At 41.2% G+C, this 15126-nt stretch overlaps 1 protein-coding gene across 1 annotated transcript; it reads left to right on the plus strand.

The window, feature by feature from the left end:
- Nucleotides 1-90: 90 nt before the first annotated feature.
- LOC129091692 (alpha-1,6-mannosylglycoprotein 6-beta-N-acetylglucosaminyltransferase B-like) lies at nt 91-12192 on the plus strand. Its single transcript, XM_054599388.1, has 17 exons — nt 91-116; nt 1449-1564; nt 4913-5045; nt 5139-5275; nt 7304-7368; nt 7629-7799; nt 7947-8114; nt 8340-8509; nt 8644-8775; nt 9028-9161; nt 10286-10428; nt 10615-10770; nt 10947-11093; nt 11187-11303; nt 11424-11498; nt 11653-11813; nt 11994-12192. The coding sequence occupies exons 1-17, from the start codon at nt 91-93 to the stop codon at nt 12190-12192; spliced, it is 2250 nt and encodes a 749-aa protein (XP_054455363.1).
- The last annotated feature ends 2934 nt before the right edge of the window (nt 12193-15126 follow it).

Here is a 15126-nt window from a genome sequence, read left to right on the forward strand (position 1 = left end):
ATACATTCATTACTAAGCATTTTGAACTTACTGGGATTTGCAATGTCCTTGTTTTGACAGTGAGATCCAGTATCCTGAAAACAGAGGGCCATGCATGTTGCACTGCGGCCACGCAGGTAAGGCTAAGCAGCGTATGATCGTATAGTAAAAGTGTACAGTAGAAAGAAACTGAAGCATCACGCCTCATCCATGCTGACCTCGGGAGTGTGCTTACTTTAGTTGGCTGAAAGCTGAAATTGTCTCATTTTGAAAGCTGATTGTTCTGAGTGGTACCTCACTGTGAATGTTAAGCTCATTGATTAAGCCCATACCCGATGAGTAATTGATTATATGTGTAATCTCCCTTTTACATGGAGCTGGAGATCACTTACAGTAGATATCCAACTTTCACAAGATATTTTGTTTTATCATGTTCCCCTCTGTGCAACTTTACAGCTCTGCTTCTTTTTCATTCTGTATATGCCCTCACCCAAAGTGATGAGTGCTCTGACAGCTTTGATGAAATGCATTATGAAAGAATGAAATGGAAATAATTAGTTTGGATCTGAATCTGGAGCTTTATAGGCAGTAGAATGGACTCTGCTTGTACATGTACTCGAGCTTGGCTACGCCGTGTTCATTTGGTCATGGGTTGGTGGGTGTATTGGCCGGATGAAAGTAAGAGAGCCATGGCTTCTCTCTCTGGCCCAGTTAAACTGACGCTGGGAGCCCATGTGAGCAGCGAGCAGATACATGCTACGATGGCACGTCACGCTTCAGATATTTGCTTTGACACACCAGAGTCCTCACGTGAAGTCATGGAACAATTTAGTCCTCCACATTCTCAAGGTATTTGGCAAAAGGCAAAGTCAGGCTGTAAGTTTTTATTACATCAGGTCCGCTCTTAAAATCAAATATGTAAAGTTACACAGAGATTTAACTGGTGGGTAATTACACATTATATTAAAGGCAGGGCTTTTATTTCATGTCCATGTAAACAATGACATATCTGGAGTTGTTTTTCTATATTTAATAATGGTGAGTCTGTGCTTATAAAAAAGAAGATGCATAAGTTTGGGCATGTACAAGGATTGTAGCTCAACACATTTGAGAAAAAAAAATTTATTCATTAAAAAATATTGAGTGAGCTGTAGCTTGTAGCTTTAGTTAGTTAAAAGTGATGGATACAGTTTTGAAATTGTTTGCTTAAAGTAATAGCTAAATGCTTGAAACTTTAAGCTTCTGCCACTCCAAAGTAGGAATACGAATGCAAACTTTACCAAACCAGCCTAAATATTGACAGTTCAATTACATAAAGTATATTGTAACAAAATCCTGTTATAAATCTTGTTATCTTGATTCATGGGGTACCTGAGTTTGTCAGACAAATAAAGTCATGAACAACTGATGTACTGTGTGCTGTTTTCTGCAGCATTTCCAGAGGTTTCTCTGTGTGTTGTGCCCTCTAGTGGTTGCCTGGTGCTCTGCCTGTGCCTGTCTGTGTTCACCCTGCTGCTACAGAGCCTCTGGGTGCCGCTTGAGATGACCAGGGAAGAACCTGCTGGGAGGTCACCTGAGGAACAAGGTGAGCCTTAATGGTGTTAAAGCAACACTGCATGAATAAATTAGATACTTATCACATCACAAACACATTACATAATCTCAGCCCTGAAATGAAGTCTTCACACTAAGCATTGACTGGGGGAATAGGGCAGCAGTATTCTGTGTTTCTCAGATCAGGTCTTATCGACCGGACACAAAGTTAATCTCTGTCTTTCCAATGTTAGATGAAGCTTTGTACACAGTTCACGGTGGGTCCTTCCTTGTGGTTTGCGGCCAAGACACCCCTGTTCGACCCAATTTGTCCGGCTAAACTGTTTCCCTAAATGAGAGTATTTAAGTGGGCAGGATACAGGGTTGTTTGGCTTTGGTCCTGGTTGACAAAGAAGAGGCAATGTTAACAATCTCCTACAGAGTATGTTTTTCCCTAAAATCAGCATTCTTCTCTTTTGCACCCAAGGAATAAAATAGCATATTCTGTCTTCTTTAAAATCATCAGGAGCATGGTACTAGACTCAGCAAGCTCCACTCCGTGTTTTAAGGGGTTCAGGAGTACTTTAATCAACGTTCAATGGTCTATTTATTGCTTTTGTAAGGAAACTTGATTTAATATTCAACAGTGTTTGCATCATTTGAGTAGTTTCTGATGTTTTATTTTTCATTAGGATCAATTAAGATGATAAAATTATAATCTAAAACAGATGCTGATTCATGTCGCATTAGTTTGTTTTTGGAAGTTTCTTAATTCAAAGAAACTTGATTCATTTCTGAATCATATGGAACTGGCTGAACCCACATAGAAACCCATTCATGCACATAATTTATTTCCTCAGTCAGTAAAAGGAGCCATCTTAGGAGGGTTAATAACCGGACTCACAAGCTTAATTTAAGACAGAACAAGCACAATTTTTGTGACAGACTTTAGATAAATCAGTTTCAAAAATGTAATCACGAGAAGACTTTTTATCTAAATATCCGATCATTTTCTTCTCAAATTCTAGGAAAATGTTTTTAGCAGACAATATAAACCACTGGTGCATCTCAGCCACAGACCCACAATTGCTCTGCGCTTTGAGGGACCCACCACGAGTTGTGTACAAAATGCCACCCAGCAATGATTGTGTTGGAAAATATACCACATGGGTTCAGATGTTGGTCAGCACACACAGTGAATCCAGCTAACATTGACCAAATACTCAGTTTCAATAAGTCTCTGAAACATCACAAGATAAGATAAGTTAAAACTTTATTGTCCATTCGCACAGCATCGCATGCTCCAAATAATTAACAGAATAACATCAACGTAACCCTCCCGCAACCATCAAAAGGACATGACACAGACATCATTACTCTGACCAAGTAATTTAATGTTATATATGACATTATAGATTATGTTATATAATGTTAAAATGCAGGGATAAAATATAACCCATAAAATAATGTAAAAAAATAAAAGATGTAATAGAATACGCCACTATAGTACTAATTATTTTAAGAAAAGGCTTCAATAAGATGATATTAATTAAATACAACTGAATTGTCTCATTCAAATGGCAGATTTCTTCTATAAAAAAGAAAAATATTGGCTCTGACATAGAGGAAGTTTATTATTATCATTTCATTAAAACACATTATTGTGTTTTAACAACACATTATAAGGGGCTTTGTGTTGCATACATTTCTGTCTTCATGTGATCTGGCAATATGCAGAAACAACATATTATTATTTAAAATAATAATAATATTAATACAAATATGTTTTACTATGGATATGACAAGTAAGTAAGGGCTGCACACACATACTCATTCATACATAATTATGTCAGCTGTACATTTACGAGTTTTTAAATGACTTGGTAATATGGTTATCTCACACAACTGGCATTAAGTTGTTACAGGATCCCACCTCGTCCCTCCCATTCATCTTTCATTGCGTCTGTGCCCAAAGGGCCCCTGGGCATGTGCATAGTGATATGATGACAGTCAGCTGAGCAAACAGAGATGAAGTGACATCACCAGTCTGGTGGATTTTAATGTGTATCACAGGTATATAGCTCCATCCCCAAGGAGATCCTTACTCTGACCTCAAAGCAACCCCTCCAATAAAACACTCAATATTCCTCATTCACAGGCAGCATAACTCTTTTAACAGTCCTCCTTGCCTCATACAGATGTTTCAGTCAAGACATCCTTGATGTGCCATCTCAGAAAAGCTCTTTTTAAGCCCATCCAGCAGGCTTTTAAAATGCACATTCACTGTTTTTACTGTTATGGTATGTCTGTTAACTAGCTATGTTACTGTGAACGCCACAGTCAACACAAGAAGTGCTGAATAGTTTTCATTTAACGTTGTATGTAATAAAAACATACACCACAGTCAACACAACACAAGAAGTACTGGATAGTAGGCAAAACCCCCTGTTAATATATAGAAACTGGAACCCACATTTTAAGGACTTATAGCTTAATGTATGTTTTTATAATTAGTTCTTGCGAATGTTGGACGTATTTTTCTTTGAATACACTTTATTATTGGTTAAGGCAGTAGTTCACAACCAGGGGTAAGATACATTTTACAGGTTCAAGTGTGATCAAAGAAATATAAATGAAAAAGACATATTTCAGTTACACTAATTTCTCTTAAATTCTCGTTTTCTTCACTTCTTGTAAAATACTGGACACTTTCATCTCTTCAGGCCTTTTAAAAGCTAAGAAAAAAAGTGCTTACAACTAATTTCTGCATTAAGGTCATTCCAGTTGCAACATAAAGAGATGTTGCATAGTTTTTAGGGGTCACAAGCGAAAAAGGTTGGTAACCGCTGGGTTAATGAATGCACAACACCTGACGGAAATCAATGTAAATGTGCCGTTTGTAAATAGATTGAGGTCAGCAATTTGAGTTTCACCTTCAGCCATGGAGGTGTCAGTGGAAACTTTCACAAAAACATACAGTATGTCTATATCAGTGTATGTGTGGGTGTGTGTGTTGGTGTGTGTGTGTTGGTGTGTGTGTGTGTGTGTGTGTGTGTGTGTGTGTGTGTGTGTGTGTGTGTGTGTGTGTGTGTGTGTGTGTGTCTGGGCCAGCTCTGAAGCCACAAAGCAATATGAGATGACCACAAAGCTCCAGTAACACACATTACACCATTACCCCCCACATGCAACATAGAAAATACACATAGCCATAATTTGCTGCTTCATTTGCTGCAGATCAGGTTAAGAAAATATAATTACATAACCCTGGTGTTTCATGAGACACAGAACAAGATTTTCCATGACATAATACAAGGTATTACTACTTAAACATTATGTTAGGGGGTAGATTTTTATACTGTACCTACATGACATGCCATGTTGTTTATACTTTATGTCCCAGGTCAGCGTGGTCTTGGCTTTCGTAGGCTGGCGCTTCGCTTGGAGGCTTTGAGTACTCAGGTGCAGAGGCTGAGCAGAGAGAGGGGTCATGTCTCCCAGCTGACCAGAGATGATCTCAGCCTGCTGCTGCAAAGGTATCTGTGTGGTTTTAACATATAAACAACCGAATATAACTTATTGTATTTTTTCACACAGTGTGGTTAAATGTGGGTTTATTTATTTTCCAGCATTAGACAGGATCATCAAGGCTTAGCCCGCTTGGTGGAGCGGGAGCTGAAGAGAGTGTCTCAGAGGCTTGACCAGCTTCATCAACAGCGTCACCATCAGTCTCACACACCATCACATGACCTCAGACTATACACAGGTGAAACCCAGACCTTCATCACATTTAATCTCTCTTAAATGATGTGTGTTATTTTATTAGTTTTGGGGTGGGGTTAGATTGATTTGACCACCTTAATGTGGTCAAATTAAATTATTTAAGATACATTTTCAATGTTTTTAGAGTTGCTTTGAGAATTTTTTTTTATAAAAAAGAAATTCTCAAAGCAACTCTAAAAACATTGAAAAAAAAAAATGTATCTTAAATGTTCTTATGCCCTATCATTAAAACTGATGATGCTCTATGATATGAAGGAAGAAAAGTTTCTCTATCCGGAGGGAAGCTTTTCTCGAGACAGAGAGTTTTTTTTAGATTAAAGAGTCTTCTATCTTAATCTTTAGTGTGGATTTGTCATGTCATGTGGGTATATACCCCAAAACAGAATTAGATTTTTAGCATATATGGAGGATCTGTGGGGTTAAGATTAGATTTACTGGGGCCCCACAGTGAGATTTAGACCAAAAAGACATGTGTATTAGGCTATGAAATATAAATCTTTCCTAGTTTGGCTTTAATTTTACAATAAGCAGCTCATTGTCCAAGCCAAAACAGAGATTTTAATGTTCGTTCCAGTTATTATGTGCTTTAACATTCCGGCTAATTCAAATAAATACACTCTCCCCTCCCCACATGTTGCCAGCTTCAATAACTGCGAGCGTTTCTGTGGTTTACTGCAGTGGTAGTGTGACACTCTGAGCCAAATGCATGGTTCATAGCCTCAATGGAGGTTAACCACACAGTGAAATTAACAAGCTGTGATAATGGAGGGTGTGAATAGGGGGGTTAAAGGGCAGTGGGTGCAGGTGGTTATGGGGGATGAAGTCCTTGAACAGAAGTTTAACAAGTCCCTCAGAGCCGGTGCCGATCAACTGGCCATGGGAAGGAAAAAAGTTCACATTTACACTACGACCCTCGTGAGAGGTGTCAGGTGAGAGTCGGGTTCATGCACCCGGGTTGGCACGCGATGGGTTGTGTGTGTGTCTGTGTGTGTGTGTGTGTGTGTGTGTGTGTGTGTGTGTGTGTGTGTGTGTGTGTGTGTGTGTGTGTGTGTGCATTTGACTGCGTGTGTTTGTGTGTGGGGGGATGAGTGGCAACATGCTCACCTCCCTTCCTTACAAAGGGAATTCATAAAACTTGGGCCACACACACCATACTGTGCATATGCAAGGGCACACACACACACACACACACACACACACACACACACACACACACACACACACACACACACACACACACACACACACACACACACACACACACACACACACACACACACACACACACAGTATGCGCACAAATGCCACCCGCAAACACGCAAACACACACTTCCCCATCACCAGCCTGTTTGCCCCCTTACCCCCCTCCTCTCACATTACCTCACACCCATAAAAATACGACTGAATTACCCAGGAGTCCTTTCACCAACTTGTCTACTCATACTCTTGTTTTTGCAGGGGGAGCAGTTTTTTTTCGTTTTTTTTGCCGTGCCCCTATAGCACATCACTGTTTTTAGGCTTTCACACCTTCACTTCAGGTTTTCTTATCTTTTTTTTCACTCTTTTCTGTTTTACTATGTTGTTTTACACAGTTAAGGACTGCGTATTTTGGCAAGGACTAGCACTGTAAAAGGGTATGTTTGGTACAAGGCAGGTGGGTCAGGTGTGTGTGAGTGTGTGTGTGTGTGTGTGTGTTCATGCCAGTTGATTGACATTGGCTTGAGATGGTGGGGGGGCTTACTGGAAAGGGCCTCTGAGAACACACTGCCTCTACTCTAATTCCTCTCACACGCATGGCAGCACTATACATCGTGCTGATGGCTGCTATTCATTGTGAACGTTTCAGCTGAGAGGTTGTATATCAGAGTTATTATCCACTGTTCTTCATTAGCCACGTTGAGTTAACTCCACAATGTGCTTTCTGTTACCAAAGCCAGGATTGTGGAATAATGATACATTCAAAATGGCCACATAAAGTGAAACTGTGTGACGGCTAATATCTCACCCATAGGGCCCAGTGAGAAGTGTGAGGTGCCAATGGATCGTGCGTATCCGGTTTGTGCGGAGAAAGTGGAGGTGAGAAAGTAGAAATATATGTGGTGGCATGAACATAATGACACTGTGTGTGCAATGTTATGGTTGCATTGAGGTGCTTACCTCAACTTAAATGTTTAAGTTCAATATTTGGATCACATTATATGAGCTGATTATGGAAATACCATTTAAGAATAATGGCTATTACGACATAGCATGTATATATGATATGTTATTTATACTTTACAACACCAGGAATGTGCCTCGTTATTTGGCTGATTTAACATGTGTCTCTCTGGCAGTTCCTGCGGGCTCGTTGGCAGTCAGACCCCTGTTATGCCTTTTATGGGGTGGATGGTACCACCTGCTCCATATTGACATACCTCAGCCAAATAGAGGACTTTTGTCCCTTTCGTCTTGGAAGAAACCACTCTTCACTGCCATGGCACCAGAAACCTCACCACACTGAGAAGGTACGAACACAACAGGCTACTGCCCTTGAGTGTCACTGTTAAACGATTCAGCCCATGATCCACTCCTCTAAAACACTAATCTACTATAATTTCTATCAGATGTACACTTCGCACTGCCTCCTTGTTTCACACTATGATTGTACACAGGCGGAGATACGTACTACTCTGAGCCCGCTGTATGAGGTCATCAGCAACAGCAGCGGTCCTGCCGTGAACTTCATCCGGTCCAGAGTGGAAAGGATGTCTGGGCGGTGGATACAGGCTGCTCTGAGGATGAGGCAAAGCAGCAACAAGACAGTCTCGACCCAGATGAGGGTATAAACACCAATACATTACATCAGATCATAATGTTTATGTTAAGGGCTTTAGTGTACTGATTTTTAATACTACAAAAATCTAGTTCTCAACTTACAGTTTTTCTAAACTCACTTACATTATGAGTGTAGGATGAATCTTTGCATCTACTAAACTGTCATGTTGGCATCCATTAAAGATGGATTTAGGACTATATAAAGGACTATGTAACCTCCCATCCTCTAGGTGCTGCTTTATCCTGGGGCCCTGGCTGGCAGTGTCGGCCAGCGTTTTGAGGCCCTGGTGGACAGAGGGGGTCCTCTAGGGGAGCTGGTCCAGTGGGCCGACCTCAGCGCCTCTCTGACAATCCTGGGCCACAACTTAACCTTCAGCACCTCACAGCAACGGCTCCACAGGTTAACGCCACTGTCCACAAGTTACTTTCACCTGACACAAAATATGATGTATACTTTGAAAGTATTATGATAGTTAATTGATTTGTAGAGAGTCAAATTTAAATACTGATGTGTGTTTATTGTGACTGGTCCAGCCTGATAGGTGCTGCGCCAGGCCAGGGCAGTTGTCCAATCCAGAGGCCCCTGGCCTTTGACCTCATCTACACTGACTACCATGGCCTTGCTCACCTTCATGGCGCCATGGGACTGGCTTTCCTGCATTACCAGTACAACCATCATTTTCTAAATACACAATAATGTCTCTAGTATATCGGTAATTCAGTATGTTTCATGGTCTTTGGAATAAAGACCTTTAATGAAATAGTAGATAAAAAGATTGATTAACCCTGACATTTACCTAATCATTATCATAAATGAAATAGCCAGTTACACATTCAAGTGTTACATAATCAGACAAACCATGTGTATAAATGTAAGAAACGCTTTGTGATTAACCATTAAAAAAAAAATGATTGCAGGTGTCGCTTCAGAATCCTGGACTCTTTTGGCACCGAACCAGCCTTTAACTTGGGGAGTTATGCGCGTAGTCATGGATATAAAACACTGTGGGGAAGCTGGGGACTGCAGCCTCTGCAGTACATGATCATGTTCCGTAAGTCTGTGTGTATGTATTTGTGTGTGTGTGCACGGCTGTAATCATGCAAAAATGGTATAATAGCACCTCAACACAGCACATTGATTTAGAAATGCACTATTTCCAGACATATTTATATCCTGCTGCTTTAGCACTGACCCTTCACATGCACATCTCTAAGCGTCTTCACAGCGAGAGGATTAATAGCTGAGGTTAAATAAACTTGGTGCCCAGACAGAGCTTTCATTCCAACACCTCTCTATGTCATCTTTCCCACCCTGCCGGGAGATGGAGACAAGCTGGCCGCACCGGGAAGAGAGCCACTCTTCATGCCTCAGCCTGAAACACTGTTTATTTGTCCTACTGAGGGGGAGACAGGGATGGATGTAAGCTGATGGTGGGGAAGGCGCAGAAAGAGAGAAACAAAGTTCACAGGAAGTGGGGAGAAAAAGAAGAAGCTTGAGAAAAGAGCGGGCGGGTGTTTATGCTTCTGTTTTTAAATGGGGAAGAGGAGGACAGTCGATGGAAGGAAACTAAACAGAGAAGTAGACGAAGCAAAATTGTAAACAGGCAGCAAGAGCTCTGGAACAAAGAAACAATTCATTCTTTCACAGCTTCATTTCAAACCTGTTGCATGATCTTTATCATACCAGTGTTCTGTTGAATGTCTCTGCTAATCTGATAGGTGAGCCTAGACAGGTGTAAGAGACATGTGGGAACAAATGGAGCTGAAAATGAGCCAGGAGAAAATTATGTGCCGCTTTAAATGAAAGAAGATTTGGCAAAAGTATTTTAAACAAGTACCTTGAGACAGGAGATAATCACACACACACACACACACACACACACAAATGTTTTAGAACTGTGATGTGATGCTTTCACACACTTCCACACACACACCTTTGCCGCAAGCACATTCCTATTAAAGTAAATACTCATCTTTCACACCTTCTTTAGTGTGTCGGGTGGCAGCTGCCTATCTAAACAGCCAGAGGTTAACCTCACTTTCTTTAACAGCATGTTTTTCCTCTCGCACATCATTTTAATCAACTGTTATTCACTTGTTTTTCTGGACTGTGCTCTCAGTAATGCCCGTCCAAGAGTAAAACTGAATTTGAGGTGCCCTGTGATCTGCCCTCCAGCTCATACTCCTGATAACTCCTTCCTGGGCTTTGTGAGTGAGGAGGCAGCGAGGGAGGAGGTGAGGGAGGATGAGCTTGAGCCGGACAGCTACAAGAAAGACAGGATAGCAGTCATTTACGGCAAACAGGACTACATGTGGAAGGTAAAATGACCAAAAGGGGAAAATACATGATTGTCGAAAGGCTGCAAGTTAGCCAGAAACATGTCAAGAGTCCCGTTTTACATGATAGTAAAGATTTCATAAAAGACAGCTTAGTGTTTTTGTTCATCCTGGTCTTAAGATACTCTGTGTCCTGTATGTTTCTGTGTGTGTGTGTTTATATGTCAGGGTAAATCTGAGTATCTGGAGGTGATCAGTGAAGAGATGGAGACCCATGCTACGGTCTACCAGCCTCCAGGACTCGCTTCTAATCTGCCCAGCTTCATCAGAAACCACGGCCTGCTGACTCAGGAACACTTCCTACGACTTCTAAGCAGAGCCAAGGTCAAATAAGAGCCAGCACATCGGAATCTTTCAAGTGCATCTATTGTTTCTGGAGTAGATTTGTGACACATCATATTGGATCACTGTCCTTACATGTTTATGCTGGCTGCCGTGCTTTGTTGATATTATATGACAGATCCTCATTAAGATGCTAAATAACACGTCTTCCCTTCCAGGTCTTTGTAGGTCTCGGGTTCCCCTATGAGGGACCAGCACCCATTGAGGCTATAGCCCTGGGCTGTGTCTTCCTGCAGCCACGATTTCACCCACCACACTCATCAGACAACAATGACTTCTACAAAGGGAAGCCCACCACAAGACAGGTAGATAACACGGAAAGCTTAAATAATAACAGCTTGAAGTGAATATAAATATTGTTAATCAATTCTAAAGACAGTTAAACCTTTGGATGACAGATCACCTCCCAGCACCCTTATGCTGAGAAATTCATAGGAAAACCTCACGTGTGGACCGTAGATGTGACCAACAAGACTGACGTACGGGAGGCAGTCAGAGCCATTTTACGCACGGAGGTAATGACCCGAGAACCAGCAGTTACACTGTATATACATGTATATATAGACAGACTTTATAATCCTATAAATTTCAGTTTCAGTAACGCTGAATAAAAGTGCATGCGTATGTTGTTGCAGGTGAAGACTTTCACACCCCGGGAGTTCACTTGTGAGGGAATGCTGGAGAGGGTTCGTGGCTACATCACTCACCAGGTACAGAGGTGTAGCCATAGATATGTTGCAGTACTTTTTGTAGCTCCTTCTACGCAATTTTACCCAATTCTCCAGCTAAAAGATTAACCATTCAGTTGTTGTTTGGTTGAAAACTCTCCCCATTGTCAACTTTCTCTCTCTTAAATCACTCCAGAATTTCTGCAGTAAATCTGACCCTACTTGGCCACCAGAAAGTGCTCTAAGGGTTCACCTGGGTCCCCTGGGTCAGTCGTGCGTGAGTGTGTGTCGACGGTCCTCTCTAGTGTGCGAGCCAGCTCTGTTTCACCACCTAAACAGTCCTGCTGCGTTCGACAGGTGAGAAATCAGCAGGTACACACTGTACATTTATGGGGGTGAAAGGCAGTTTAACAAGTTCAGAGTTGTCAAATAACCAATGAAAGGGCCTTTATATTGTCTGTGAGCTTACTGTAGGAATCATGCTATTTGCGCTGTATGCAGCTGAACATGAATTCATTTTCATTTCCCATTTTGCAGACTCAGGATAGGCTGCTCCATCATGGGAAAGGAAGTCAACCACCTGTTTCCTTCCTACAACCCTTGGGGCCGACAGTGTGGCCTTCAGCAGGAGCCTCTGCTGTTCAGTTGTGCCGGCTCCGACCCCTCTCACCGCAGACTGTGTCCCTGCAGAGCTCACCTACCTGGACAAGTAGCACTGTGCCCTGACTGCCTCTAAACAACTCAGGAAATAGCGGCAGGGTAACAGGAAAAAGCTTATATGATAGAGACAGCACCAAAGAGCAATGCAAACTGTACGGGTGAAGAATAGTTCTTGACCAAAGAGAGCCAGCTATCCCGCCAATGCTACTGAAAGCTTTGTGGTCTTGTTTGTTGATCTCAAGCCGAGGTTGAAAGATAGTAGATATATCTGGATTTTATTAACATACAACATTGATATGAGTTGAAAATCAACCATTTTCAGTGCCCCAGTAATCTGAATCATCACAGTCAGCATCACTGGCATTCATTATGTTATGCCAAGTGGGTAAAGTTTACTTATGTGAATTCTCAAATATGGCTTGGTGCGTCCACTTTCTAGATTTGTCCATTGCCATTGTTATGGACAAGAATTTTGTTTACGACAGTCATTACTCAGGAATGAAAAAAAAAAAAAAAAAAGATGGTTATTTCACAAGTGTTTAAGGATGATGAATTCAAGGCCTGGTGTCTTGTGTTGCACAATAATACCCCTCTTGTTTTTGTAGCTTTTCCTTGATCCCTTAAGCAAACAGTCTTTGAAGTATGGAGGCAAGCCGCACTTTAGGGGAAAAAGTGTTTAGTTGTATTTAAATTAATATAAATGTGAAGTGCCGCTTACGACTCTAAAGCTATTCAATTCTTCTCTCCTGCTCGAGATTATTCACAGTTCAGTGTTCTTTAATGTGATGTTGGATACGTTTCTAATCATTAATTTGCTTACAGTAATGAATCACGCCGGTCAGCGTTGCATGGGATTACCACTCATGTAACCCCTCAATTCTTTGCTGGCTGCAAATGTTAGCCCAGGCCTCGTAGGAGAGCGGGTGACAGCCTAAGTGATGAGGCTCATTATCCGAGTGAATCATGGATAACCTCTGGATGCCTTTGGGAGGTCACAGCCATATGACCATGATTATACTGTCATATAAACCATTGGTTCCCAACCATCTCTGACTTATAGGAACCCCCCTCAGCTCTGTTTAAATCCATGCCCCCCCACCCCCCGTAAAGGCAGAACCTGATTGTTTATCTTTCAAAAACATATTTTGCGTCATTAGGACCAGGGGAAAAAAAGTCACTGAAGGCAGGATTAATTATGTTTTCTCGACTTATTTTACTAGAAATGATGATTTTGATCATAACAGATGACTCAGTTCTTGCATTTGCGCCAATATTATTCCTTGACTGCCTCATAACCTACCGATATTTAAAGCCTCCCTCAAGGGCATTTTTTTGCACCCTTGGTTGAAATGAACAAAACTGGAAACTTAACATACAGTATATAGACCGGTTTGGCTGAATGACACACGCAAAGAGAGGTTTTAAGCTTGAACGTTTCTATTTCACAAACCTCAAATAGTCAGACAGACTTAACCCATCATCCTTTCCTGCAAAACAGCTTGTGAAAGAAACAAATGATAACAACTAAAGGCTAAACTACAGCCCACAGACAGTTTTGTAAGTGATGGGGTGCTGGATTTACATGGTGCAGCTGTTAGCAAAGATTGCTCCAACAATGGCAACACGCTGCTGTATTGAAAATTGTGAGGTTTTTCTTGGAAAGGACACACTCATGAATGTTCATTTTCAGAGCAAGAGACCTTTTCCGCCCCGATACACTTCATGTGACCAGAACATATTGTCACTCAGGGATCAGACCGCTCAGGGTTGCGATGACAGGACTGGTTGACATTGTGAGTAACTAGTAAATGCATGTGAAATGATCCACAAAAACAACATTTGTGATTACTATGGTGGACTCCAGTGAATTCATTTGGACCTGTCAAATATGACTTTTGCTTAATTAGCTGAGCGGTCCAAAGATGATGGAAATTAACTTGTGTTCATGTCGAAATGTTATGTGGATTAAAGGAAAATAAAAGTTGCTTTTGACTCACAGGGACGTCTCTGAAGCTAATTTATGGAAAATTATGTGTAATTTCTGGATGAGTCATGTTAAATCATATCAGTTACATGTGTTATGGCATATAAAAGCTGTCACTCATCTCCCAGGGGGCTGATAGCAGAAGGTTCAAACTAAGGTTTCGAAAACAGCACCAAGTAGATATGGAGCAAACGCGTAGATGTGGACAGTCTAAGGTTTCATTGTTCCACGCGGCTACTACTGACATCATATTGAATGAGACTGCATGGGAGAGAAAAACTGACAAAGCCCACATGTTTGCCAGAAACCCATTTGACAGATCAACTGATTCCTAAACATATTGTTATTTCAGATAAATGAAAAAGTTCACAGCCACTTATGCAAAGTAGTGCTTTAGATAAATACTAACTCTAGCATGGAAACATGCTACAGTTAGTGTTTAGCACACAACGACAATGCTAACATGCTAACAATCAGCAGGTATAATGTTTACAATGTTCACCATCTTATTTTAGTTTTATTTTAGCATGCTTACATTTAGCAGCACAAAGTGCAGCTGAAATTATTGAGAATTAAACCAGAGTAGCCTATTTGTTGGCATATTGATGATATTTACATTATAGAGGAAAAGTGAGGGGATAACCAAAGTGATTCCGGTTCATCCCAAGGGGGACATGAATGTCTACACAAAAGGTGCTGAGTTCTTTCAGTCTGGACCATGCCACTAGCATGGTTAAGAAGAAATAGCGCCTGCAGCATGCCACCTCTGCACGTTGAAATAACGATTAGATGGTTAGAAAGTAAGGGATGATTGATGGAGGAGAAAAACAATCTAAACCCTTGAGAAAACCAATAGAGGAAACATGAACCTGTATCGGTCAGCCAGACATCGTGGAACGTTCATGCTCCAATAGAGGTTCAATAATGTTTGTCCGAGTGCTTTTTAGTTTTACATCAGAGACACGAAACTATTTTGGCCACATAGGGACTCTTTCTCCTATACCTTTTAACTGTGGAATGTGGTGG

The sequence above is a fragment of the Anoplopoma fimbria genome, chromosome 5 (genome assembly GCF_027596085.1).
Source record: "Anoplopoma fimbria isolate UVic2021 breed Golden Eagle Sablefish chromosome 5, Afim_UVic_2022, whole genome shotgun sequence".
Classification (NCBI taxonomy): Eukaryota; Metazoa; Chordata; class Actinopteri; order Perciformes; family Anoplopomatidae; genus Anoplopoma; species Anoplopoma fimbria.

What these genes read in the sequence shown, in the direction of transcription:
- LOC129091692 (XM_054599388.1), top strand. Translation starts at nt 91, where the DNA reads ATGCATGTTGCACTGCGGCCACGCAG. An exon ending in GTTGCACTGCGGCCACGCAG is followed by an intron (nt 117 to 1,448) that starts GTAAGGCTAAGC and finishes TGTGCCCTCTAG; the next exon opens with TGGTTGCCTGGTGCTCTGCC. An exon ending in TCACAGCAACGGCTCCACAG is followed by an intron (nt 8,510 to 8,643) that starts GTTAACGCCACT and finishes TGACTGGTCCAG; the next exon opens with CCTGATAGGTGCTGCGCCAG.